Source organism: Microcaecilia unicolor, chromosome 9 (assembly GCF_901765095.1).
Source record: "Microcaecilia unicolor chromosome 9, aMicUni1.1, whole genome shotgun sequence".
Taxonomy (NCBI): Eukaryota; Metazoa; Chordata; class Amphibia; order Gymnophiona; family Siphonopidae; genus Microcaecilia; species Microcaecilia unicolor.
In genome coordinates, this window is record NC_044039.1 from 179,061,041 (window position 1) to 179,088,646 (window position 27,606).

At 42.4% G+C, this 27,606-nt stretch overlaps 1 protein-coding gene across 1 annotated transcript in view; it reads right to left on the reverse strand.

Moving 5' to 3' along the window:
* Nucleotides 1-27,606, reverse strand: part of KCNH5 (potassium voltage-gated channel subfamily H member 5) — a 308,557-nt gene that overhangs the window by 208,997 nt on the left and 71,954 nt on the right. Inside the window, exons 5-6 of the mRNA XM_030215187.1 lie at nt 11,694-11,809; nt 8,435-8,827 (exon numbers count right to left, since the gene is read on the reverse strand). Coding sequence (XP_030071047.1) covers nt 8,435-8,827; nt 11,694-11,809 — 509 coding nt within the window. The remainder of the gene's footprint in view (nt 1-8,434; nt 8,828-11,693; nt 11,810-27,606) is intronic.

Genomic DNA, 27,606 nt, shown 5'->3' on the forward strand with positions numbered 1-27,606 from the left:
AATAAGTTTATTTTGTTGGGCAGGCTGGATGGACCGTACAGGTCTTTATCTGTCATCTACTATGTTACTATATATATGGCTACGCTCTCGGTAGGTAAAAGAATATGCTGTGCACTCTGAGTCAGTGGGGTTGTCAGAAACTATTGTTTTGCTTTAATTGCTGATGCTGCTGCCCTAACCAGCTGCCTAATCATGCATAATGGTTGAGCTGGCCCTGTTTTCAGCAAGTCATTGGTTTAAATCAGGGGTTCTCAACCCAGTCCTCAGGACACACCTAGCCAGTCAGGTTTTCAGGATACTCACAATAAACATACATGAGATAAACCTGCATACACTGACTCCTTGTTATGCAAATCTACCCTATGCATATTCATTGTGGGTATCCTGAAAACCGGACTAGTTAGATGTGTCACCAGAACTGGGTTGAGAACCCCTGGCTTAAATGTTGGAAATGTTCATGCAAATTTGATATTTTACCAGTGGGCTCTGCCATGTATGTATTTTCTTCTTGAAATGAGAAGCAATGTATTTTCTCGTCCTTAGCTGAACTTCTACAAATACTCAACATATTTTTGCTAAAAATAAAAATTGTTAAAATGATGTCCTAGCTATAGTAATTCATTGTTGTCCTGTGTTTTATGCTTCACAGTTCTCACCTCCAAAAATGTATGACACTTATCTCACACTTGTAAGAGATTTTGTAAACATCAAACCATCTTAAACAAAATTATGAGCCAAAATTATTGCATTCTACAGGATTGCTACCACATGCTCCAATTTAAATATTTATAGAGCAATTTTTAAACTAACCATGGGGTTTGAAAGTACATGGGGACCTTGTACCCAACAAGGCTGCAAGCTAATATTGAATGGGAAAACTCAAAGCCCACTCCCCCTTGCCGGTGATAAAGAATACAAAAATCCTATCCATCATCTCTCTCTTTCTCTACCTGCCCCCCCTCCCCCCACCGCTTCTAGTCCAGCATCCTTTCTCTCTCTCAAATCTCTCCTCCCCCAATCTACCTTCAAACTGCTACAGGGCACTACCCCACCAGAAGCGGGAAGTTGCATCACAGGGGATGGAACATGACAAAGGTAAGGCTCCATTCCAGTGGTAGGCAGCATATGCAAACTGCTGCCACTTCTGGCACCCTCTATGAGTTTGAAGATACACTGTGGGAAATTTGAAAGGAGGGGGATGCTGGACCATGGGCAGGATAGAGGCACAAGGAAGGAAGAGCTGCCATACCAGGATTTTGGCAACCTTTATCACCAGCGCTCTGAGTTGAGCCAGTCCTAGGAAACCCCCTATGAGGGTTTCCCATTAAAAACTGATCCAACAACACACGTAGTTGGGCATTAGTTCTCCACCACTTACTCAACCATACGATATAATCATCAGTCCCAAAGCATAATCATACAAACATTCATTAATATTCTTAATGTGAAATGTACCAAATGTAGCAAGTCTAATGTACTATATCATATAAAAGTTCTTTACGTCGAGACTGTAATATTAAAATCATTTTAGAATCATATTTAAAAGAAGACATATGCTTGATAAATAAGGAAAAATTAATTCTTACCTGATTTTCTTTCCATTAGTCCCAACAGATCAATCCAGAGACTTGTGGGTTGTGTCCCTCTACCAGCAGGTGAGATAGAGAGAACCTTCGAGGTTTGCTATATGTGGACCTATGCAGCCAACTGAACCTCCGTATGAACGATACCAAAGCAGTGGAATGGAAACAATTGAAAACTCTCCTGACATTGTCAGACCAATTGCCCAACATACTTCCACCACTTCTATATTTATTTTATTTTTACCCGAAAAAAAAACAAAACTAACCAACTGCAACAAAACCACAGACAGTAAACCCAGGGGGGGCCTCTGGATTGATCTGTTGGGACTAATGGAAAGAAAATGATCAGATAAGAATTAATTTTTCCTTCCATGGCGTCCCACAGATCAATCCAGAGACTTGTAGGATATACCCAAGCAGTCCTCAAGTAGGGCGGGACACCCCCAACCTGGCAGAAATCACTGATGAGCCAAACACCGCATCCTGACGAGCTGCCACATCCACCTGATAATGACGAGTGAATGTATGGACCGAAGCCCATGTAGCTGCCCTGCAGATATCTTCCAGAGAAACCAAATGGGACTCTGCATAGGAGGAAGCTTGTGCTCATGTAGAATGAGCACGAACTTGCAAAGGGGCTTGCTTGACCAATGCCATGTATGCCGAAGAGAAGGCCTCCCGCAACCAACGGGCTATGGTGTCCTTGGACGCCATATGACCCTTCTTACTGCCTCCAAAAAGGACGAAGAGATGGTCAGAAAGATTAAATTCATTCATCACCTTCAAATACCCGAGAAGAGCCCGTCTCACGTCGAGGCAGCGAAGAGCCCGGAATTGCTCAGGGTAAAATTCCCGGCAGAAGGCCAGGGACTGCCCCAAGTGGAAATGAGAAACCACCTTGGGCAAAAACAAAGGAATTGACCTAATCGATACCCCCGCCTCCGTAAAATGCAGGAAGGGGTCTCTGCAAGAAAGGGCCTGCAACTCTGAAATTCTCCGAGCGGAAGTAATGGCTACTAGGAAAATTGCCTTCAAGGTGAGATCCTTAATCGTAATCCCCGATAAGGGTTTGAAAGGAGGACGCTGAAGCGCTTTGAGAACTAGATTAAGGTTCTAGGATGGCAGAACTGGTACGTGAGGAGGGCGCAAACGATTTACGCCCCTCAAGAAACGAACCAAATCTGGGTGGGAGGCGATGGATGCCCCCTGAAGCCGGCCTCTAAAACATGCCAGAGCAGCCACCTGCACCTTCAGAGAACTCAACGAGAGTGATATGCGAGAATAACCGATACTGAAGCCGAAGCCACTGATAATCCCGAATTCGCACACCACGAATTGAAGGTATGTCACACCCTAGCATAAGCTATCGAAGTGGATCTTTTCTGAGCCTATAGCATCGTAGCGATAACCACGTCCAGATACTCTTTTCTTCTCAACCTCACCCTTTCAAGGGCGAGACCGTAAGACCAAAGGGGGAGGGATCCTCCATCGTGACTGGCCCCTGCAGCAGGAGACTGTCCTGCGCCGGTAGAAGAAAAGGACAATCGAACAGAAGCCTGATCACATCTGCATACCAGGGTCATCTGGGCCAATCCGGGGCCACTAGGATCACTTGACTCGGATCACTTGACTGGGATGACTGGCAATGCGAGTCAGTAACTTGCCCACCATTGGTCACAGAGCAGGCCCTTGGGCCAAGGTTGAAGAAGGGCATCGATGCCTTCTGAGCCCAACTCTCATCCCCTGCTGAAGAAATGGGGAACCTTCAAACTGAATGCGGTGGCCATTAAGTCCATCTCTGGCATCTCCCAACGGGCAGTTACCTGATCGAAGGCCAGAAGGGAGAGTGTCCACTCCCCCGGCTCCAACTGGTGGTGACTGAGAAAGTCCGCTTGCACATTCAGTGACCCCACTATATGAGCCGCTGTCAAGAACAAGAGATGAGTCTCTGCCCAACGGCAGATCAGAGCTGCCTCCTGGTGCCCCCCTGATGGTTTACATAGGAGACTGCCGTCGCATTGTCCAAAAGAACTCGAAGTGGGCAACCGCTGAGAAGAGACAGAGACTCTCGAAGGGCCAGACGAATCGCCCGTAACTCCAAGCAGTTGATGGACCTTGACGCCTCTGTCAAAGTCCAAACGCCCTGGGCCATCTGTTGCAGGCAGTGAGCCCCTCAGCCAGACAGTGACACATCCGTGGTCACTATCTTCCAGGCCGGGGTTGCCAGAGGGATGCCCGACACCAGATTATTTTGAATGAACCACCAGTGCATGATTCTGTGAAGATGGGCCGAACATAGCACCCGAGCCTCGTAATCCTCCAAGAGCGGAGACCAATGACTCAGAAGGTGCCACTGGAGGGGGCGCATGTGAGCTCTGGCCCACTTTACCACGTCCAAGGTGGAGGCCATGGAACCTACAACTTGTACATAGTCCCAAGCCCGTGGGTTTGGAGTTTGAAACAGCACTCGTAACTGAACCTGTAACCGCTGTGCACGAGCTGAAGAAAGAGAAACTATCCCTGTTCAGGTATCGAAGCACACCCCCCAAGTATTCCAGCATTTGGGAAGGCGTTGGGCTGCACTTCGGGAAGCTAATCACCCAACTAAGCGACTGAAGCAACCCGACCACTTTGTCGGTTGCCCGCCGACTCTCCTCAAAAGAAGACGCCCGCACAAGCCAGTCGTCTAGATAGGGATGGACCTGAATCCCTTCCTTCCTGAGATAGGCCGCCACTACTACCAGGACCTTGGAAAAGGTCCGAGGCGCTGTGGCTAGGCCAAAGGGCATCGCTTTGAATTGAAAATGACGACCAATCACTGCAAAGCGAAGAAAGTGCCTGTGGGGAGGCCAGATTGGAATATGTAAATAGGCCTCTTTGAGATCGAGAGAGGTCAAAAACTCCCCTGGCTGTACCGCTGCAATCACCGATCGAAGGGTTTCCATGCGGAAAAGCCGAACCCGTAAGGACCTGTTGACGCACTTGAGATCTAAGACAGGTCGCCAAGAACCGCCCTTTTTTGGCACCACAAAATAAATGGCGTATCGACCACACCCTCTTTCTGCTGGGGGTACAGGCTGGACGGCATCCAGCCGTTGTAAGTTGAGGAGGGTGTGTTGAATGGCCCACACCTTGGCGAGACATTTGCAAGGAGATTCCAGAAAAGAGTCTATCATCGGACGAGCCAATTCTAACTAGTAGCTGTCTCTGATAACCTCCAAGACCCATTCGTCAGATGTTACCCTGGTCCACTCCACCAGGAATAGGGACAGTCTGCCCCCAATAACCGGTTGGATATGGACCAGGGCCTCATCATTGGGCAGACCTGGCTGCGGGCTGGTTTCTGTTACCGGAAAGGAAGGCCCGCCTGTCACCTCGAAAGGGCTGAGGCCTCTGAGAAGACCTTCCTCTCTGAAAAGAGGCCCCATGACCTGGATGGTAACGCCGTGTATCCCTAAACTTAGGTCTAGGTCCCGCCGGTCGTACAAACTTAGACCTGTCCTCCGGGAGGCGCTGGCCCTTAAAGTCACCGAGGTCCTTCACAATCTGTTCTAAGTCTGTCCCAAACAAAAGCTTTCCCCTAAAAGGAAGACTTGCTAAACATGACTTAGAGGCCACGTCTACAGCCCAATGCCGCAACCACAGCCAGAGACGCACGGTAACCGCTGGGAAACCTCCTTTGCTGAAACCCTCAAAAGATCATAAAGAAGATCCGCAAGGAAGGCTAAACTGAACTCCAAGGCCGGCAAAACAGTCACGAGATCTTCTGGAGAGGAGGCTTTCTGTATTCACGATAAGCATGCCTGCGCCGCATAGGAGCCACAAACTGAGGCCTGCAGGGAAAGGGCTGCTACTTCAAAGGACAGCTTCAAGCAAGTCTCCAACTTACGATCCTGAGGGTCCTTGAGCGCCATGCCCCCCTCCACAGGGAGAGTGGTTTTCTTAGTGACCGATGATTAAGGAATCCACCGTAGGGACCTTCAGCAAGTCTAAGTCAGAAGCAGGTAGCACTTAAAGACGCAACATGGCTCTAAGCAACCTTAAGCCCACTGCGCCGAAAAAAGGATCTTCATGGCCTCATGCACATGAAAGGAACTAGGTGGGCATTTGGTGCCAGACATAATAAAGGGCACAGGCCCTGTTCCTCCTGACGATTCAGGGGGGAAATGACCAAAACCTCAAAAGCCCTAATAATCAGGGAGGGAAGCTCTTCCCTGCAAAAAAAAAGGTGGGCAGCCATCGGATCATCCCCCTCCTCAGAGGGCAGGGTGACCTCATCTGCCAAATCAAAAAGTTCTGAGGGAGAGCCCGGAGACAAAACCGGGCCTTCTGTGTCACCCGAGGACGTTTTGGCAGGAAACACTGAGAGGCTGCAGCAATCGAAGTTTGCTGAGGAAGAGACAGGGCTGCCTGACGAGAAGCTCCTGACTTCTTCAAAAGAAAGGCATTGTGCATTAATAAAACAAAATCCGGGGAAAAAGGAACTGCAAGGGACTCCCCTCTCCCTGTACATCGCTTCCCTCCATCGGAGCCTGTGCCACAGAAGCGAACTGTTCTCTCTTGTCTATCAATCGCCACGTGCGGAGTGGGTTGTGCCCGAGAGGAAAAATTGGCGCCCACCAATGCATGCTGCACTAACTGCCCCGAGGAAACTGCTGAAACTAGCCCCTGCACTTCTGACTCACCGGACACCTGAGGGGAACCCCCGTCACACTGAACGGCAGCAGGACTCGTACGCCCCTGATGCTGCTCTCTGGCCCCGACACTGGGAGCAGCGCTTAGCCGCCTCAGAAGGCACTGACATGCTCCACAAACGCCTGCCCCAAAACTGACTCGGCAGAACGTCTAGTTCCTCCGTATGATTAAACAAAAACAAAGCCTCTTACCTTTTTTTTTTTTTTTTTTTTAAGTCAGGAGACAAAGGAAACACCCGATGAAACCAACAGCCCCGGGTGACGGAGGAAAGGTAGGGGGAGACCAGGAGGGACCTGGCACCAACCACTCAACCCCTGTCTGTGCTAAACTAGGCCCAAAGGACACCAGTAGCCAGATCAAACCAGAGCTGCACAGAGATGTCCCTCCACCTGCCAGATAGAGAGAATACTGAAGTTCAGTTGGCTGCACAGGTCCACATATAACAAACCTTGGAGGTTCTCTGTATCGACACCTGCTGGTAAAGGGACACAACCCACAAGTCTCTGGATTGATCTGTGGGACGCCATGGAAAGATTACCATTGCCTGCTCAAGCCTGTTATTAAGCAGTAACTCTGTAGAATTACATTGGTTGTAGCTGTTATTGGTGGAACATTTAGCCACTACGATACAGCATGCGAGTATAAACAAACACAGCAAGCACTGTCAGTTCAGTGCAGCAGTTTCCAGGTGTGGTGCATCCAACCGCAAAACATTTGCATGCATATCTCTAGACTAAAATAGATTAGCAGAAACCATAAGCAATTTGTCATACAGATCTCATTTGCACTTTCTAGCTTCTTAAGCACTTGCTAGCGGCTTTCAGGATGACTACTGATAACACACGTGTCTTCAATTCAACCTGTAACAATTATGGCATAATAGACTAACATCTTCCTTTATCATGAATATTATGAACAACTGTATTGACAAAATAAAACTGTATAAATTGGACAAATGCTAGTTTTTAGAAAACATGTTCCTTAGACCCAACCTATTAATCATAAGACAATTAATTTTAAGAAAACAGAGTGCCACATAGAGTCAATTAGCAGGGTGGACTCAACCTCTGGGCTTCTTTCAGACTAACCAAATATTTGTAACTAAAAGATCATTACTGCTATACGCCAGGGATTCTCAACCCAGTCCTCGGGACACAGCCAGCCAGTCAGGTTTTCCATATATCCACAATGAACACGCGTCAATTAACTTTGTATGCATTACCTCCATTCTATGCAAATCTATTCTGAAAACTTGACTGGCTGAGTATCTCGAGAACTGGAATGAGAACCACTGTTATGTACAATAACGGTCCTGCTCTTGATCATTTGATTCAAAAAATGTCTTGGTACTGAAGCTGTTAAACATGCTGATACAAACATATAGATCAAAAAATATTTAAATAATAAATGAGAAAATAATTAAAACCTTTGTTTTCAATAAAAGGCATTTTTCAAAGACAGAACTGTTACAACATGTTCATAAGTATAGCACTTAAAGAAAATAATGATCTAACACTTTGCCTGTCGTTTAGTCTGCTGAGGGATATAAGGAACAACAGAGAAATTAAAGAAGATAAATGCATTATCATCACATTTTCATAACAGAATCTTTTTCTGCCTTGACTTACTCATTTGCTACTAACTACGCTTATTATGACTTTTCTTTGCACAATAGCTTTAAGTTAATTTTGCAAGTATTGTTGGTTGAAATGTTAAAGAACCCTTAATATAATAGCTCCTTCATAGTTATTCTGATTTTTTTTTTCAAAAAAAGTCAAAGCCACTAAACATAAGCATAAATGCTTGGTACTATACCCTCTTTGTCATAAACGTAGTATTGAGGAACACTGTTTCAGCATGTAGTGCTTCGCTGTAAGGGTAATTACCACAGCAGTAATGACAAGGTAAGAAAAAAAATAAAAGAAATACAGTACCGAGCTTTTCTCAACAATAGTGCTGGCTTTCAAGATAGGACTGTACAATTTATGAAATCAAAAGTTGCCTGTTTGCTGAAATTAGTAGAGGGGAGGGAGGGCAAGAATGCCAATTGCTTCCCTGGGACATCAGCCTTTTTTGCCGAGGTGAAAAATAAATGAAGTAGGTTTATGGTTAAACACAGCACAATGTCTTCATTTTCTGAGGCTGAAATAGCTTACCTCATCTACATTCTCAAATGCATTGATGATGTCATAAGGTAGACAAGACAGAAGGTCTATCACGAACCAGGTTTTCAGATAGTTCATTCTTATGAGCTTGGGATCAGATATGACCTCTCCACCAGGACCAACAAATGTTGTGTGGAAATTTAAAACAATGTCAACCAGAAAAATAACATCCACCACACTGTCCAAAACCAACCAGGCAATGTTGTTCTGTTTCGTTTTGAAAGAGACATTGTAAGGAACCATTATTGCAGTGTAGAAGGTTAAGATCAAGATGACCCAGTCCCAGGTGGTTTTAAATGCACAATAATGTAAGATAATGTGCGGGGGTGTCTTTGGTGCTTCTTGTTTATATTGAGGAAGAATGTCAGACCCCAGTTGAAGAACCTAAAACAAATAATGAATAAAACAAAAAAGGATAATAACATTCAAGTAATACCAGAACAGTTTCCGCTGCTCACAAAAGCCAACAGTTACTGAATTATTTAGGGATACTTTTACTAAGCTGCGTAAGCGTCTACGCATGCCCAACGTGCGCCAAAATGGAGTTACCGCCCGACTACCGCGTGGCTCTTGTGGTAATTTCATTTTTGGCGTGCATCCGATACACGCTTCAGAAAAATATTTTTTTATTTTCGGACACACAGAACAGACGTGTGCCAAGTGACATTTGATGCACGTATGTCATTACCACCCGGATTGTTTACTGCTAGGTCAATGGCTGGCGGTATAAGCTCTCGGACCCAACATGGACGCACAGCAATTTTGATTTTGCTGAACGTCCATTTTTGGGCCAAAAGAAAAAAAAAAAGCTTTTTGCACAGGCGCACTGAAAAATGGATTGGCGCGCGCCCAAAACCCGCGCCTACACTACCACAAGCCATTTTTCAGAGTGCCTTAGTAAAAGGATCCCTTAATTTGGTAAGATACCATCAGTGCAGAAATCATGCATAAAGGTATAGTGCATGCCAATATTCACCACTCAGAACCACAGGCTGAAGAGTGTGTCTATCTACCTGCTGGTGACAGAAAATACTGAGGAGCTGAACTGGATACCAAGGGAGATATGTCTCAGCTCAGTTTTCAGTTCTCTGGTTGATGGACAACTATCCCACAGGTCCTAGAATAGTTGGAGGCTACCAAATGGAAATGTGATTTATGTACATTATTAATAAATAGGCACTATTGACAGAGTTAATATGGAATAATGTGTGAACATATTAATGCATCTTATTTTGTACCTGAAGAAATAAAGAATGTAGTGACTTGTCCAAGGTTACAAATAAGAAGGGCGAGATTGAACCATGGCTTCTCAGGTTCTCAGCTGCTGCACAAACCATGAGTACTACTGTGTCTTTGAACGGTAGATGCAAACTGTAGGAATCAGACAACTGAATGGAAAGCCAACGAGCTGGAGTGTTGAAGCATTGCTGTTGGAAGGTCACATTATTGTGCTAATTAAAGATGGAGCCCAATTTTACATAGAACAGAGATCGGATGAGACATCTGGGTCAGGATGTCCTCAATTCTGCTGGTATTTTAGAAAGGATCTGCCAATGCATAGACTTTTGAAAAATACCTGCCAGAGTACATGTGTATTTGCAGGCAGGTGCAGAGGAAGCAGCCATTTTACAAAGATACACTGTGAAAAAATGAACATCACAAACCAAGCAGCTTCCATGTGGAAGAGTTGGAATTACATGTGGAAATGGTGATTTTGCAATTTCCATGTGTAGCTGATGTAGTTTACAAACCTGTATATGTAAGTGCCACCAATTAAATAGTGTGTCCTCAATTCTAACATGGTTTCATTTTGAAGGTGGTCATAAACTACATTGGATTAAGGAGAATAATTCCTTTAGTCCCTTGTGTTAAGCCCAGGCTCAAACCAGCAATGCCTTTAAGGAGGTATAAATCCCAACATGGGAATTTTCCTCCATACATGCCCACGCTGATTTTGTCCCACCTGAGCCACACCCATTCCACACCTCTTGAAATCTCTATAGGATGTAAGATATCCATGTATAAATAACTGTTTCTGAAATCACTATTTACATGTATGTGTGATATCATATGTAAATGCTGCTATTTACATGTGGATGTGTCTATAAAATAATGGCCTTAATCACTTTGGGTTCCTTTTACAAAGCTGCGGTAGTGATTACTAGGTGCCAAATGTGACAAAGCACATAGGAATTGAATGGGCTTTATTGCACTTGGCACACCGCTAATCGCTAGTGTGGCTCTGTTACAGGAGCTCTTTACTTGATCACACAGAGGATACTTACAGGTACACTAATGGTTAAAGTATCATGCAGCATAGTGCACGCATGCATAGTATTTTGTGCGTTTCCCTCCTGTACTACTTTGGGAATTAATGCGGACATTCCAACTGAACCAGTAGAAACCATTCCAAATGTATTCAATGGTACCCAACACAGCTATGTTTCAGCATACAACTACCTGTTTCAGAGGTACCAATCAGGAAATTAATTCCAACGACTTCTGAATGAAAACAGCGGGTGTTATTAAATAGGATAAATGACCAAGTCTAAAATTGGGAATTGCTCCTTATATCACTGTTGAGTCAACATAAATGCTCCTTTGTAAAACGTAAGAAAAAGTAACTTTGTAAAATGTTTTTGAAAGGAGCATTAAATTTGACTGAGCGGCGATTTGCAGGGTTGTAAGGAGCCATTTCTAGTTTTAGGCTAGTCATTTATCTTGTTACAGATACCCACTGTTTTTATTCAAAAGTTGTTGGAATGATTACAGATATCAGTAGAGAAATTCATTCCATTTCTCTACTGATATCTGTAAGGCAGGCAGTTGTGCACTGAAACAAGGCTGTGTTGGGTACAACCAGGGCTTTTTTTCAGGGGGTACTGAGTACCAGCACCTTTTCCAGTGTCTGCTAAAATTGACCCATGGACCACACGTTTTAATGAAAGAGCTCAGGCTCAACACAACAATTCTGCCTTGTCATAGGTTCTGTGACTGGTTGCAGGGGGCCTGGCTATTGTGGGGTGGGTCCCTCAGTGATCACCTCACCCCTGAAGGGTGGCCTCGCATTTGAGTACCGGCACCTTTTTTGCTAGAAAAATTGCACTGGGTACAACTAAATAAATTTGGAATTATTTCTACTGGTCCCTTTGGAATCTCATAATGGGTTCCCTTTTTTTCTTGTTTGGGCTATTGTCTCCTTTGTCTTTTGCCACTGAAGAAAGAAAACAGATGCAACTCTTGAACTTACTTCTGCTAATCTGGAGTGTTTGTGTATCACTTCTGCTTTGTTCATTGGAGTCAGCTGCTGCAAAACGCTACGGCTGTTTGTCAAAGCTCGTGTTAGTCGGGCAAACTTTGTCCATCCTTAAAAAAAACCAAAAGACACCTAAAAGTTACCTTTTCAAATACAGCAGTTATTAAAAAAGGCGCAAGTAGTAAAAAGAGATTGTTCTCTTTGGTTCTCACAGCTTAAGACAATCATAACAAAAAGCTTCCTCCCTTTCTCATCTGGAAAATTACCAGCAGTTCCATGTAAATGTTTTATATTTTAGCAGAAAAAAAATACAATTCAAGGGGTAAGAAGTCTATTAGTTATCGTTCCTTTACAGTTAAAAAAAAAAAATTTAACCAGTTTTCTATTAAGCTAAGATCAGTTCACATTAGCAATGGTTGAAAGATATATAAATCATTGGAACTAATTCTTTTAAAGCATTATAAAATGTCATAGGTTTCTATGAAAACAGAGAAATAAAATGGAATAAAGCCAAGGGTATAGAGAGAAATTCTATAACCAGATTCCTCCGGTTAGGTGCTCCAATAATTTGCAATAGGGATGCATTCTATATTGACACTCTAGATCACTATCATAATTCAATATTGGTGTGACCTACAATTAGGCACCTGCAGTTACACCAACCACAGACCTAATTGTGGGCTCCTAAAAGTGGCAAGGATACATGATGGTACTCTAAGTTGAGCGCATGAAAGACAGGCCTCTATCTTATCTTAAATTTATATATACTGCTTAATCCAACAAACGGTCCTAGGCAGTTTACATAGTTAAAAAGAAAAAGCAGGGCCCCGTTTACTAAACCGCTGTAGGTGCGCTAAAAATTAGCATGTGCTAACGCTAGACACACCCATAGGAATATAATGAGTGTCTCTATCGTTAGCGCGCGCTAAAAAATTTGCACACCTATAGAACTGCTTAGTAAATAGGGTCCACAAAGATGTACAATCAAAACATCTTACATAAAGTTTTTAAAAAACCCCAACAGCAGCAAAATATTCCTACCAAAAAAACCCTGAAAAAATAATACCTAACAAAAAATAGAAATCAAAGAATAAGACACTCCCCTTCCAGTTATGTGCTATAGCACTTTAATACACTCTTACAGAATACTGCTCAGGTGTAGAAGTGCTCATGTTTCGCTGCATTAATATGCACAAAGGGTATGTAACCATGACAGTTACAGGATTGCTTTTATAGTGCTAGGTGACTGGATTGGTGAGCAGGCAGACAGGCTTGTGGCATCTTGCACCATTATTCAGATAGTCAGAACATTGCCCAACTTTGTACGTTGCAGGCCTGACTAAGGTGAAAATACTGAGGCTGGTGTACCTTTCCCTTCAAGTGCTTGGAAACTGCCGATGAAAAGAGGAACATGAGAGCCCTTCAAAGTGACTGCTTTCAGTCATTGCCCCATTATTTCAAGGTGACACCAGGCTGCATCAGAGGTTGCTTTGCATGTATACGGTTAGAACACAACTTGCATCACAGCCCTCATTCCATTGCAACTCTGGGGAAGAGACATCTACCTTACTATCTTTCAGAGAGTGAGGCAGAGTATGAAATATTTCCATTGGAAGAATGGGAGAAAAAAAAATCAAAGCTAAGGTAGAGTAATAAGAATATATAGAAGAACATAAAAGTAACCATACTGGGTCAGACCAATGGTCCATCTAGCCCAGTATCCTGTTTTCCAAACAGTGTCCAAGCCAGGTCACAAGTACCTGGCAGAAATCCAAATTGTAACAACAATCCATACTACAAGGGCAAGCAGTTGCTTCCCATGTCTGTCTCAATAGCAGACTATGGACTTTTCCTCCAGGAATTTGTCAACCCTTTTTTAAACCCGATACGCTAACCGCTGTTACCACCTCCTCCAGCAAAGAGTTCCAGTGCTTAACTATTTGTTGAGTGAAACGTTTATCATAAGATGAACTTTCCTAACTGAATACCTACTCCATTCTGTCTCCTCTACCTTAACTATGTATTTCTTTTTTCCGGAACTGATAATCACCACTACGGAACTATGTAAGCCACATTGAGCCTGCAAATAGGTGGGAAAATGTGGGGTACAAATGTTATAAATAAATAAATAAAACGTATTTCCTCCTATTTGTTTTAAAAGTATTTCTGTGTAACTTCAAGTGTCCCCTAGTCTTTGTACTTCTGGAACAACTAAAAAAAAATCAATTTACTTCTATTCGTTCTACACCATTCAGGATTTTGTAGACCTCAATCATATCTCCCCTCATCCGTCTCTTTTGCAAGCTGAAGAGCCCTAACCTCATTAGCCTTCCCTCGTACGAGAGGAGTTCCATCCCCTTTATTATTTTAGTTGCTCTTCTTTGAACCTTTTCTAATTCCGCTATATCTTTTTTGAGATACGGTGACCAGAACTAAATACAATACTCAAGCGATACAAAGGCATTATAGTATTTTCGGTCTTATTCAACATCCCTTTCCTAATAATTCCTAGCATCCTGTTTGCTTTTTTGGCCACTGCCGCATACTGAGCAGAAGATTTCAGCATATTATCTATGATGACACCCAGATCTTCTTCTTGAGCGCTGACCCCCAAGGTGGACCCTAGCATCAGGTAACTGTGATTTGGATTATTATTTCCAATGTGCATCACCTTGCATTTGTCCACATTAAATTTCATCTGCCATTTGGATGCCCAGTCTTCCAGTTTCCTAAGGTCTTCCTGCAATATTTCACAGTCCATGTGTTTTAACAACCTTGAATAGTTTTATATCATCTGCAAATCTGATCACCCCACTCGTCATTCCGATTTCCATATCATTCATCGTATATAAAGCAATAAGATGTGAATCCAACTTTGCATACTAGGAGGAATGGTGGGATGAGAAGTAAGAAAGTAGTTAACTGAATACAAATGTATTGGTGTCTATATTCAAAAGACTTGGGTTTCCGGATTATTTTTATTTTTGCTTTAAATACAAAATCCTAAATGTGAACACATCATTTTACTTGGTAGGATATGATTGAGTGAATGTAGTAATTTGGATTGTATGTTCAGCTAGATTTTGGAAAACCTGAAATGCACTTTTCACACAATAAATATTTTAGAACTTCTGAGTACTTAATTGTCATCCAAAGTGGTAAATCATGTAAATTGCAAGACTGACACATTAATATTTTAACAGCTAAACTGGTGAAAGGACTGTGGCTATTTTAGAGCCATGGACTTTGCATCACCTCAGAAAACCTACCTGCAGGACAGAGTCCACAGCAGATGCAAGTGGTAAGTACTCTTCACATCAGGACCCCATAAACACTGAAAATCGTTACTACAGTACTTCACTAACTGAAGTTTATTATGTGTAAATACTTCTGCATTTACACATAATAAACTTCCACTACACTACAGATGGCATCTTCCAAAACAAACCTGAACAGCTCGCTTTACCTTCACCGAGTGGTAAGAGACCTAAACCGGAGCTGAGCATGCCAGAAAAAATGGCATCAAAATCAACAGACTCTCAACTGGATTTTCTCATAAAAGAAATATGCTCCTTTGAAACCATCAAGACTGAACAACTGGAAGCTACCAAAGCGGTACATTCTGAAATTGAATCTTATAATGCTCAGTTCGCCAAAATTGATAAATGAATTGACTTGCTAGAATCTCAGTCGAGCAGATTTACTGAAAAACTTGCATTTCTAGAAAAACATGACAAAGACATGCGCACCTTGCAATGAGATCTATGAATAGGAATAGCTGTTGCAACATTAGGATCTTGAGATTCCCGAATCTTCGGAGGGCTGCGACACCATCACCTTTCTAACTGACCCAATTCCCAAAATTCTTAAATTGTATTTACCCAAACCTCTGGAATTTGAAAAAGGCACACCATGTTCCATCAAGACCTAGCACTTCAGCAAAATATCCATGACCTATAATCGCCAACAGACCCTAGCCATTCTCATGGCAGCAAAATCTCATCCACATCTTCTTTATCATTTTATTCATTTCAGATCTAGCCAAATCTACAGCAGCTAAAATGAAAGAATTCTTACAACTCTGACAACCATTGAAAGATACTGGAGCAAACTTCAGTTTTTTTATAACCAGCTAGGATGCATGTTACGTTTAACAACAGTACCCACACGTATCTGGAACCATCGGAACTGAAGTTATTTTTGGAAATCAATATGCAGTGATCAGGTCATTCTTTCTTGTGATCCATATCCAGCTTGCTCTACAAATATGAGCCTTTGACTTCATATATTTATCAATGCTCCCACACTTTTAATTAGTGTGGACTAAGTAAGGAACATTACAACTTTTCCTGCTCTGGGAAGTAGTCATATTACTAACATATCTGTTGATTCCCAATTGCGGTCAACCCTTCATAGTGATCCCTCGGACACCAGTTCATCCTTACTCATGGAGCTTTTACCACTTTTAGCTCTGAGAGTCACCCTCTTCTCATTATATGGGGCAGGCTTTTTGTTCTTCAGGAGAAACAGGAACCTTCCATAATGATGGTCAAGTATACTATTTTAACTATGTCAATTTTCACCACTGTTTCATTCTTGTACTAGTATGCATATTGTTACATATATGTCAATGGATTGAAATCACCAAGTTAAAAAAAAAGAATCTTTTTTTTTTTTTTAAACTGGAACACACTTAACAGTAAATGAATGCATTAAGTTTTTTATTCCTGGCTTCACCCAGCTTTTTCATTCACCAGCTATAAATAAGAAAAGAGGTGTATCGGTAAACAATCTAATTGTAAAGTCCATGTCTGGATTCTGATGGTAGATGGTCTCTTGTTTGTGCTAATATTAATTCTCTACCTTATACATTTTTAAATGTGTATACACCTGTGACTGATTTGCCTGAATTTATGAGATCACTATACCTAACAATGCTAATCTAATTGATGCATGGAGGATACTCCATTCCACCGAGCAAGATTACACTCACTTGCCTCCCCCACATTCTACCTATACCAGAATAGACTTTTCTCATATCCAATACTCTGACTTCAGTACTCATTAATTCCACGATACATCCCATACATATATCTGATCATGCATGCAGCTGTTCTCTCTCTCCATCTGAAGTTACAATCCTCTAAAAAATCAAATACCTCTTGGAGATTTAATAATGCAACATTACGCAATGAGAATCTTACAAGAATCTTGCTGATTTCAGCAAAACGTTTGATAGGAACTCCTCTGGAGATGTTTCCCCCAACAACTACATGGGAGGCCTATAAAGCTATCCTTAGAGGTGAAGCAGTAAGCATGATGACCTGGCATAAAAACAAACTTCTTTATTAGAAGATACATTAAACCAAGAAATCAAATTACTTGAATCCAGCCATATTACTTCATCTGATCCATCAACATTTAACAAACTTATTAAAGCAAAATATAAACATAATTCTACCTTATCTGCAAAAGCCAGAGATGACCTCTTTATTCAATCTTCGGACCACTATTCAGATGATAAAATGAGCAAACTACTTGTCAAATTTCTAAAAGGTAAAAGATCTAGAGAACATATTCCTTCCTTATGGTCTAGTCAAGGTCAAATTACAACTGGCACCAAAGGCAAGACTGCACTATTTGAAAAGTTTTCTTCTAAGATATTTAAATCTGAATCAACAGGGTCTGCTCAGGACCTAGATAAGTTTTTAAGTTCTATATCACACTCATCTCTCTCTCTCCAGCCATAAAAGAATCCCTGGATTCACTTATCACCTCTAAAGAAATACTAGATACTATATCATCTTTAGCCACTAACAAAGCTCCACGATCTGATGATCTAACTACCGAATTTTATAAAAAACTTCAATATTATTCTACCACTACAGCTCCTGGAACATTTTTATTAGATCAGAGAACCAACAGCATAGATTTACAGAAGCAACCATCATTCTTATGATTGTAAGCTCTTTGAGCAGGGACTGTCTTTCTTCTATGTTTGTGCAGCGCTGCGTATGCCTTGTAGCGCTATAGAAATGCTAAATAGTAGTAGTAGTAGTAGTAGTATCCCAAAGCCTGGAGACCCATGCAAAGTTTAAAACTTCAGATCTATTTCATTACTGAATATTGATTACAACAATTCTAGCTAAAATTCTTACTGAGCATCTTAATAAAATCATTGGCCTGCTGATCCATTGCAATTAAGTTGCATTTATGAAAAAGATTTATTTGTGATAACAAGATTATTTCGTGGTATTAACTTTAAGGCAAAAAATAATATCTCTGAACCTGTGATTGGAATTGCTTTAGATGATGAAAAAGCTTTCCATCAAGTAGAATGGTCTTTTCTCTTACTGGTTCTGAAATGGTATGGATTTGGAGATACCTTTATTTCTTGGATCCAAGCTCTTTACTGGAATCCCATTTCTAGGGTCCTAGTAAATGACTAACTTACTTATAAGGTTGCTCTGTTTCATCCCCCCTTTTTTTATCCCTAATGATGGTATACCCTACATGGACAAAGAAATTTGGTTTATTATCTGCAACTTAGGCTGGTTACATCAATTGGACAAACTAACATTTCTTCATTATCTGAAAAACGCATGTGTCTTTGGAAAAATCCTAGGATCATGATTAAGAAATGATACCTATGTTGGAAAACTTGGCAAACACACATTTTATGGTCTTTAGACCAATTATTGACTGGGAACACCTTAATGTCATTTCCAGAGTTTACAGATAAATTTCCAGCTTTGTCTTCCCTCAAATATCAATGGTCAAATTTAGTCAATTTTATAAACTCTTTCTCTGACTCAGCTTCAATATGTGAATGGTGTGATTTAATCCTTACTGAAGGCAAAGCTGTATCCACCATTTACACAATTTAAAAACTTTTGGCATTCCTGTAGACTTGTAATATACTTGGTTCTCTCAGCTCATTGATATATCTATTCAGCCTGACTGGACCCTCCTGTGGAATAAAGTCAACAGACCATTACTTTCCACAAGTACGACTCAATCTCTTTATTTCTTCATGCACAGTATGGAGAGACAAACTCAAACAAGATGATCCTTGCTGGCACTGCCAATCTTCTTCAGGAAATATATAACATGTTATTTGATTGCTCAATCATCCTTTCTTTTTGGAACAAAATATGGTCCACAATCAAATTACTACTTTTACTAACAGTTCTACTGTCCTTTCCTATGACATTGTGCTTCTACATTCTCTCTACCATTGCTTTTACAAATTACAATTACAAACTGAAACTGATAGACACCCTTATTGCAACTGGCATCCAACATATTCTTAAAAACTGAAAAAAATGCCAACTTTATAAATACCACCTTTTGGTGGAATATATAAACAATACAAACTCCGTATAGCTGAGAAACGTTCAACACATGTTGTACGCCAACTTTGGTATCCCACTAATTCTTTTTTTTTTTTTTTTACAAAAAATCTGACCATTGTCTTATTCTCAAATGAGATAATATTGTACTTTTTCTTCCTGTCTTTCTATAAGGTTGCTCTGTTTCATCCCCCCCCCCCCCACCTTTTTTTTATCCCTAATGATGGTTTAAATAACAGCATAATGAATGTATCATTTGTATTTTTTTCTTATGCCATCCCTCTTTCACTTACTTTCTCCCTTCTTCCCCCTGTATCCTTTATATTTTAAAATTCTCAAAAATATTGAGCTCACAAAAGAAAAACTACCTACACGCATTTCAACCTACTAATTTGTATGTATAATTTTTATGAGGAAAACACACATGTATACTTTTGAAAATTCAAAAGTAAAACTAAGTGCAAGCTTCTCCCCTACCTTTCCTGTCCTTGGTAACATTCTCTTCTCACTGTGGTCTCATAAGACTGCCACTATAACTGAGGATGACTCCTGCCCTGGCTACACTAGACCATCAAGGATTATCAGGTAGGCTGGGGGGGGGGGGCTACTCCTGTTTGGGGGAGGAGAACAGGGCAAATGTTACAGTAATATAAATATTTCTTTATGTCCTTTAAAGTGTTAAGGGGCAAAAAAACGCATTCGGGCTGTAACGCACCTTAATAACATCCCCTAAGCAGACCCAGTTATCTTTGGTACAACAAAACAAAAATAACAATACCGGTGAAATCATTCTAGATATTTCCACCATTTATACATAGGGATTGGGCATTTTGTAGACTTGAGACCTACAATTAATACAAGAAATGAATGTGAGATTCTAAACTACATTTTGAAATAGAATAAGCCACTATCACAAAATGCAAACAACATGTAAAGATTAATCTCAGCAAGAGGTGTGTTTCATGAAGGAATAATTCAACTTGGTTGACGTCCTTAGCACTGGGGGCCTGTCAAAAAAAGGAGCTGAAATATTCCTTGAATGATAGGCACAGCCATTCCTTCTCCTAGGAATTTTTCAGAAGTGTATTTTGAACGGATTGAAGTAACTAAAACAAAAAGGTCAAGGAAACATGCCAAGTCCAGAATGATCCAGCTTTTTATTTTTACTTTTACATTTATTCAATTCTAATGTTTAATATGCTGTGCACTATGTCTTTGCACCTCACATATTTAAAAATATAAGAAAGTAGTACAGTTTTACAAATGGATATACCTAAAAAGATGAGGACAGTGACACTTCTGGGGTAATATTCAAAGCAATTTAGCAGGCCACAAATAGCTCCTGGCCGGTTAAATTGCTTGTTTGGGGCCAACCGTTCATTTTCAGTGGCACTTAACAGATTATTGCCACTGAAAATGTCCGGTTAGCACCCATCCCAAAACCATCTATTTTAGGGGGGATCCGGTGGCGAAGTCAGCACTTGGCCAGTTTGTGCTGACATTCAGCACTTAAGCGGCCAAGGTAACCGCCTAAATAGGATCACTCAAAAGTCAGTGCTATCTATATGTGGTGCCCCACAGCCGTAACCAGCTATGCTTAGCCGACTTCACAAACCCAGAAATTCAAAGACCGAAGCCCAGACGTGGCCTAGCACTGAATTTCTGGGCATAACACCAATGGTGGTCAGTAAAACACTGAGCACTGTTGACTGAATATCGACCACTTCATCTGTTCTCTTCCTAAAGAAGGCCGATGAGCTGTCTGGTGAGCAGCCGCATGCAACATGTCGGCTGCCGCGCGGGGAGCTCCCTGGCCCATGCTGGGCTCCTCTTCTGGCTTTCCTACCAATGAGTGAGGTCACAGGAGCTCTGGCGGGCATTGGCAGAGGGGTCGTATGGGGTGAAGCCTTCAGCGATTAGTTGCAGGATCACTTCCCCTCCCTCCCCTTCCTCGACACTCATACGTACAGAATGAAAACATTGTTATGTCTAGGTAGTCCAAACTGTTAGAAAGCGTTAAAGATATGTTCAGTTATGTTCTTGACATAGGTGCAGAGGGCCACTTGTAAACTAATTTTCATAAACATGTTTACTATTGTACTCATACATTGTTAACAGTTATTGCTGCCAGGGTTGTTTGTGTTACAAAAGGCGACAGGGCAGGCTGTTAGGACTCATTGTTCGTTACCTTCCTGCAAGTTTTGTACATTCATTATGAAAATTGTCACAGCTGCAGAGGCACCCGAGCCTAGGAACCGCTGGAGGTGATGAACAGTAGCAGAAAGGGAGGTCGGCTGCTTGAGGCGAGGACAGGAACACCCACTGGTGATGGGCTGATCACCTAGCTGGCTATAACGACAGGTGGAATACTAGACCGGGGCGCAGCTCAAAGCAGACAAACAAACGGCCAAGCTAGAAAAGGAGAGATGGCTGGCTGCCGAATGGACCAGTGAGTCATGCTCCCTAGCTGGAAAGGTATGGTAGGGAGAAACCTCTACAACAAAGAACTCAAGGCAGGGGTGCTTTCCAGGGGTTATGTTAATGTGTTCTTATAAAGCTGTGCCCATTTATTCCCAAAAACCCTTGCCTATTGCAGTCATTGAGTGCATTATGTGAGAGGGCCGGGGGGGGGGGGGGGGGGGGGGGTGAGGGCGTGTGCAGCCTGCCTAAGTTATATTATAGGAGGTCACTCGTTTAAGAAATATAAATAATGCCACACAATTCATTAAACCACAATCCAGTATGGATGCTTGGAACATATGATTTACTGTTAGGGAATTTACACCAAGGAGAATAACACTGGCAGAAAATACTGTTTTTCTGAGAATGGAAACATACACCTTGCTAACCGCACTAGTGTCAGCACATAAGTATCCTGTGCTAGCAGCAATGCACAGTCCCTGCCTATAACCCACCCAGTTCCTGCTCACTAACACAGCATGGAGTTAAAGTGTGTAATAACACATGCTGTCATGCCAGCTCAGTAACAGTTACCCTGCTCATGTGCTGACATCACAGTAATGCACTTTAATAAAAGGGCTCCAAAGTTTTAAATGTGCAATTAAACAATGGGGCCGGTATTCAGACTGACTCCCTAAGTCAGCGGCGAACCCAGAAATTCACTGCCAAGGCTATCTGGCAACCAGCATTGAATTTCCAGGGTTTTTTGGCCACTAAAAACATAGCCAGTTAAGCCAATATTCATCGGCTGACTGGATAAGTTATAGCAGCCAAAGATAGACCTGCTATTTACGCAGATCTATCTGGCTGCTAAACTTAGCTGGTCAGCTAATGAATAGTGGTGCGAAAAAGCTAGTGACTGGGCTAGCCGCTAACCCCTGGATTCTATATAGTGCACCTAGAGATCTGCGCTGAAATCTGGGCGGATTCTATAACAAAGCACGTAACTTAATTGGCTTAACAAGCTAATTAGTGATGATAGTGCTGATTATTGCTTGTTAAGTGCTAATTGGCAATAATTAGAATTTACACATACAACTCACTAAGCATATTCTGTAACGCACTATGCCTAACTTCTTATGCATACAGACAAAAAGGGATGTGGTTATGGGCAGGGAAATGGGAATCTCGTGGGCGGTCTGAAATTTACATATGTAGTTAAATAATATGGCCCTAAATCTACATGTCAGGATTTATGCCATTTTTTCGCTTATGTAAATGGAGGTGCGTAGTTTTAGGTGCTGGGATATCAACCAAACGTATTCTATATACCACACCTAAACCTAGGCACCGCTTATAGAATACGGTTAGGTGGAAATGTTTTCCACACAGAGTTTTTAGGCACCATATATAGAATCGCCCCCCAAAGCAGTAATATTCAGTTGAGATAGCTGGCTATCTTGCGCTGAATATTAGCACTTAGCCAGCTTAAGGATATTTAACCAGCCAAGAGCCGCTCCTGGCCAGTTACAGTAAATAGTTTTAAACATCAGCCAGAACATTTCCTAATGTTGAGGGAATTTTCACATCATGTATAGCACACCAATTCTGCAACTTCCTTTAACAAAGAAGTACTGCTATTAACACACAGTTCTGTCTATTTTTCTTTATTTAAGTGTACTTAAACAGCAGTTACTGGAACTTACTTTGAGCGCTTTTTAGCTGGCTTGTCCCATGGTGAGCTGTGTAAAAGAGAATTGCCATTTTTTTTTTGTTTTTGATCAAAAGCTTTAACAAGAGCAAAAGATAATACATTAGCATACTTCTAGCACTATATAATGTTTTTTGTTGTTTTTAGTAACTTTGTATTTCAGAAACAAGGCAAAAGAAAGCTTTAAAGTCGCAGTGCATTCCGCATAAAAAATTTTTATGTTGCAGGATAGTACAGAAATAAAAATCGAATTACTGCTTTTAACCAACAATTTAAGGGGGAAGCTATTAACATTAAGTTGGATTATTTTACCCTAAATCAGGTTATTTTAGCACAGGGTCTCAGTACACAAAATGCAACCCTGTTCTAAAATAACCCGACTTGTGGTAAGATATCCTGACTTAACAGTAGCCCCCCCGTTGATAACGTTCCCTCAGTTCTGATGCAGGGATAAGTAAGTCCTGGCACTCAAACATGGCTTTGATAGGCATAAAACTGCTCTGTGGGAGTCCCCCCTCCTGACCACTGTATAATCTTTATTCTGGCATCACAAGCGTTTTCAAAACACAAGGCTGGCATGTTGATGTACTAATTTTGAGATAAGCAAGATAAGCACAGTTTGTGCTAGGCCAAAGGCTGAAAACGTTCATGGTACCAGCATCAAAATAATATGGTGGTTAGAAGGGATGAGCCATATCCTCTCCTCCACTCAGGATAACTTCTTGACAGTCAAGTCTCCCCAACTTATCGGAGCAGTCTCTTATCGCTCCCATACCTCTCATCTTGCCAGTACTTCCTGTCTGCCTGGTATATCAATATTTTCATATAAAGTGTCACAGTGCTCTTTGAGTACTTAGCAAAAAAATATTGTCAACACCCACACAAATGAAAAAGCTTTGAATATGTTAGTTGCATATCATAAAAGAACAGCTAAATCTCAAAAACTGCTAGTCAAGCAATTATACAGTATCAGAAGATTATCTACCAGTATAATAATAGCTTCTACATACAGTGGGGGAAATAAGTATTTGATCCCTTGCTGATTTTGTAAGTTTGCCCACTGACAAAGACATGAGCAGCCCATAATTGAAGGGTAGGTTATTGGTAACAGTGAGAGATAGCACATCACAAATTAAATCCGGAAAATCACATTGTGGAAAGTATATGAATTTATTTGCATTCTGCAGAGGGAAATAAGTATTTGATCCCCCACCAACCAGTAAGAGATCTGGCCCCTACAGACCAGGTAGATGCTCCAAATCAACTCGTTACCTGCATGACAGACAGCTGTCGGCAATGGTCACCTGTATGAAAGACACCTGTCCACAGACTCAGTGAATCAGTCAGACTCTAACCTCTACAAAATGGCCAAGAGCAAGGAGCTGTCTAAGGATGTCAGGGACAAGATCATACACCTGCACAAGGCTGGAATGGGCTACAAAACCATCAGTAAGACGCTGGGCGAGAAGGAGACAACTGTTGGTGCCATAGTAAGAAAATGGAAGAAGTACAAAATGACTGTCAATCGACAAAGATCTGGGGCTCCACGCAAAATCTCACCTCGTGGGGTATCCTTGATCATGAGGAAGGTTAGAAATCAGCCTACAACTACAAGGGGGGAACTTGTCAATGATCTCAAGGCAGCTGGGACCACTGTCACCACGAAAACCATTGGTAACATTACGACATAACGGATTGCAATCCTGCAGTGCCCGCAAGGTCCCCCTGCTCCGGAAGGCACATGTGACGGCCCGTCTGAAGTTTGCCAGTGAACACCTGGATGATGCCGAGAGTGATTGGGAGAAGGTGCTGTGGTCAGATGAGACAAAAATTGAGCTCTTTGGCATGAACTCAACTCTCCGTGTTTGGAGGAAGAGAAATGCTGCCTATGACCCAAAGAACACCGTCCCCACTGTCAAGCATGGAGGTGGAAATGTTATGTTTTGGGGGTGTTTCTCTGCTAAGGGCACAGGACTACTTCACCGCATCAATGGGAGAATGGATGGGGCCATGTACCGTACAATTCTGAGTGACAACCTCCTTCCCTCCGCCAGGGCCTTAAAAATGGGTCGTGGCTGGGTCTTCCAGCACGACAATGACCCAAAACATACAGCCAAGGCAACAAAGGAGTGGCTCAGGAAGAAGCACATTAGGGTCATGGAGTGGCCTAGCCAGTCACCAGACCTTAATCCCATTGAAAACTTATGGAGGGAGCTGAAGCTGCGAGTTGCCAAGCGACAGCCCAGAACTCTTAATGATTTAGAGATGATCTGCAAAGAGGAGTGGACCAAAATTCCTCCTGACATGTGTGCAAACCTCATCATCAACTACAGAAGACGTCTGACCGCTGTGCTTGCCAACAAGGGTTTTGCCACCAAGTATTAGGTCTTGTTTGCCAGAGGGATTAAATACTTATTTCCCTCTGCAGAATGCAAATAAATTCATATACTTTCCACAATGTGATTTTCCGGATTTAATTTGTGATGTGCTATCTCTCACTGTTACCAATAACCTACCCTTCAATTATGGGCTGCTCATGTCTTTGTCAGTGGGCAAACTTACAAAATCAGCAAGGGATCAAATACTTATTTCCCCCACTGTATACAATTTATTGTCAGCATAAATGTCCATTTAAAAAAAAGACACACATTCAAAATTACAAAATCCAAAGCAAATCCAAAACAAAATGAAATTTTAATTAAAAAAAAAAAAAAAAAATAGCAGCATCCCTCAAGGGCTTTAAACATATAGGTAGCAATTTTCCTTCTTATGGGGGTAATTTTTGAAGCGTTTCCCATGCTCCAACACCCTTCTAAACTCTGGACAAGCTTGTGTCCCATTGTATTTATTATTGAAGATTCTGATGGCCCCTGATGAAGTCTCTGTTGTCGAAACTTGGACAAGTCAGGTCCTTCTTCGATAAAAGTATTAAAAAACTTGCTTCATTGGTTGTTCCTCCTTCCTGGCCCACCTTTGTTGTCTTTGTGCCCTTGCCATATATGTATAAGTAGCACTTTTTTTAAGCATCTCTACTGACACATATAAGAGGCAATTCCATAAATGGATGCCTACATTTAGGAGCCCCGATGTGCACAGAGAGAGCCTACTCTATAACGGCATCAGGCCCAGACTCCATTCTAGAATTGTAGCCTAACACAATATCAGCACACGTTAACATTTACGCACCCACAAATACACCAGCCATAGACCTGGAGTAACTGCAGTTGTATAAATGTGGCAGGGATATGCATAACTGACCTATTCTGTGAATTACACTTTGAAGTGGGAGCCCACCTCGCACCCAACCTCCACCCACGTGCAAGCCCCATTGCATTTACACACTATCCCGGATTCTGTTTATGGTGCCCAGATTTGTGCTTGCAAATTGAGTAACGAGCTCTTAACTAGTGCTAACAACCAATTATTGAAGTTAATCAACATGCATTAAAATCGAGTTACACGCAAGTAGAGCTGGGCATCTGGCTGTGCACTATTCTATATGAGCAGCAGCACTTGATCTCTATACCATGCTCTGTTGTGTCCTTTATAGAATAGCGTGTAGCACAGATTCCTGCATCTAAGTCTAGGCACCAGTCATAAGCCTGCTGAAACCTGGTATAAATGCTACTGTCCAAGTTAGGCGTGTTGAGCCAGTATTCTATCAAACATATAAATGGCAAGTGACAGACTCACCCGCAAATGCGCAGTAGAGACTTCCCTCTCTGTCCCGCCCCCGCGTCAAGACGTGATGACGTCAGAGGACGGAACAGAGAGGGAAAGAAACGCTCCGCTGAGGAGTGGACCTGGAATACGGAAGGGGAAGGAGGGAACCGCCGAGGTCGCTACTGCTCCCCCCCCCCCCCCGAGGTCGCCGCCGGCACCCCCTCCACCCGGGCAGGGCCCTCTCCTCTCCACTGAACTTACAGCACCAAAACCGCCTCCCGTAGGCCTTCCTTCCCTGCCTGTGTCCCGCCCTCGCCGACGTTACATCACACGAGGGTGGGACACAGGCAGGGAAGGAAGGCCGACGGGAGGCGATCTGCCTGCTGTGGTTTTGGAGGTGAGGCGCTGTAAGCTTAATGGAGAGGAGAGAAGAGCCCCGGGCCCGGGTGGAGGGGGGCCGGCGACCTCGGGGGGGGAGGGCAGGAGAAATGCTGGACATGGATGCTGGTGAAGGAAGACAGGAAGATGCACATGGATGGAGGGGAGGGGACAGAGGAGAGGAAAGGGGATAGAGGAAAATAACTGGATGTGAATGACAGGGGAGGACAGGGGGTAAGAATGAGAGGGGAGGACATGGGGTAAAAGAGAATCGCTGGCCATGGGTGGGGAGGGCAGGGGAGAGAGGAGAGCTAATGGACATAGATGGATGGAGGGGAGGGCAGGAGAAATGCTGGACATGGATGGAGGAGAGGGAAGACAGGAAGGAGATGCACATGGATGG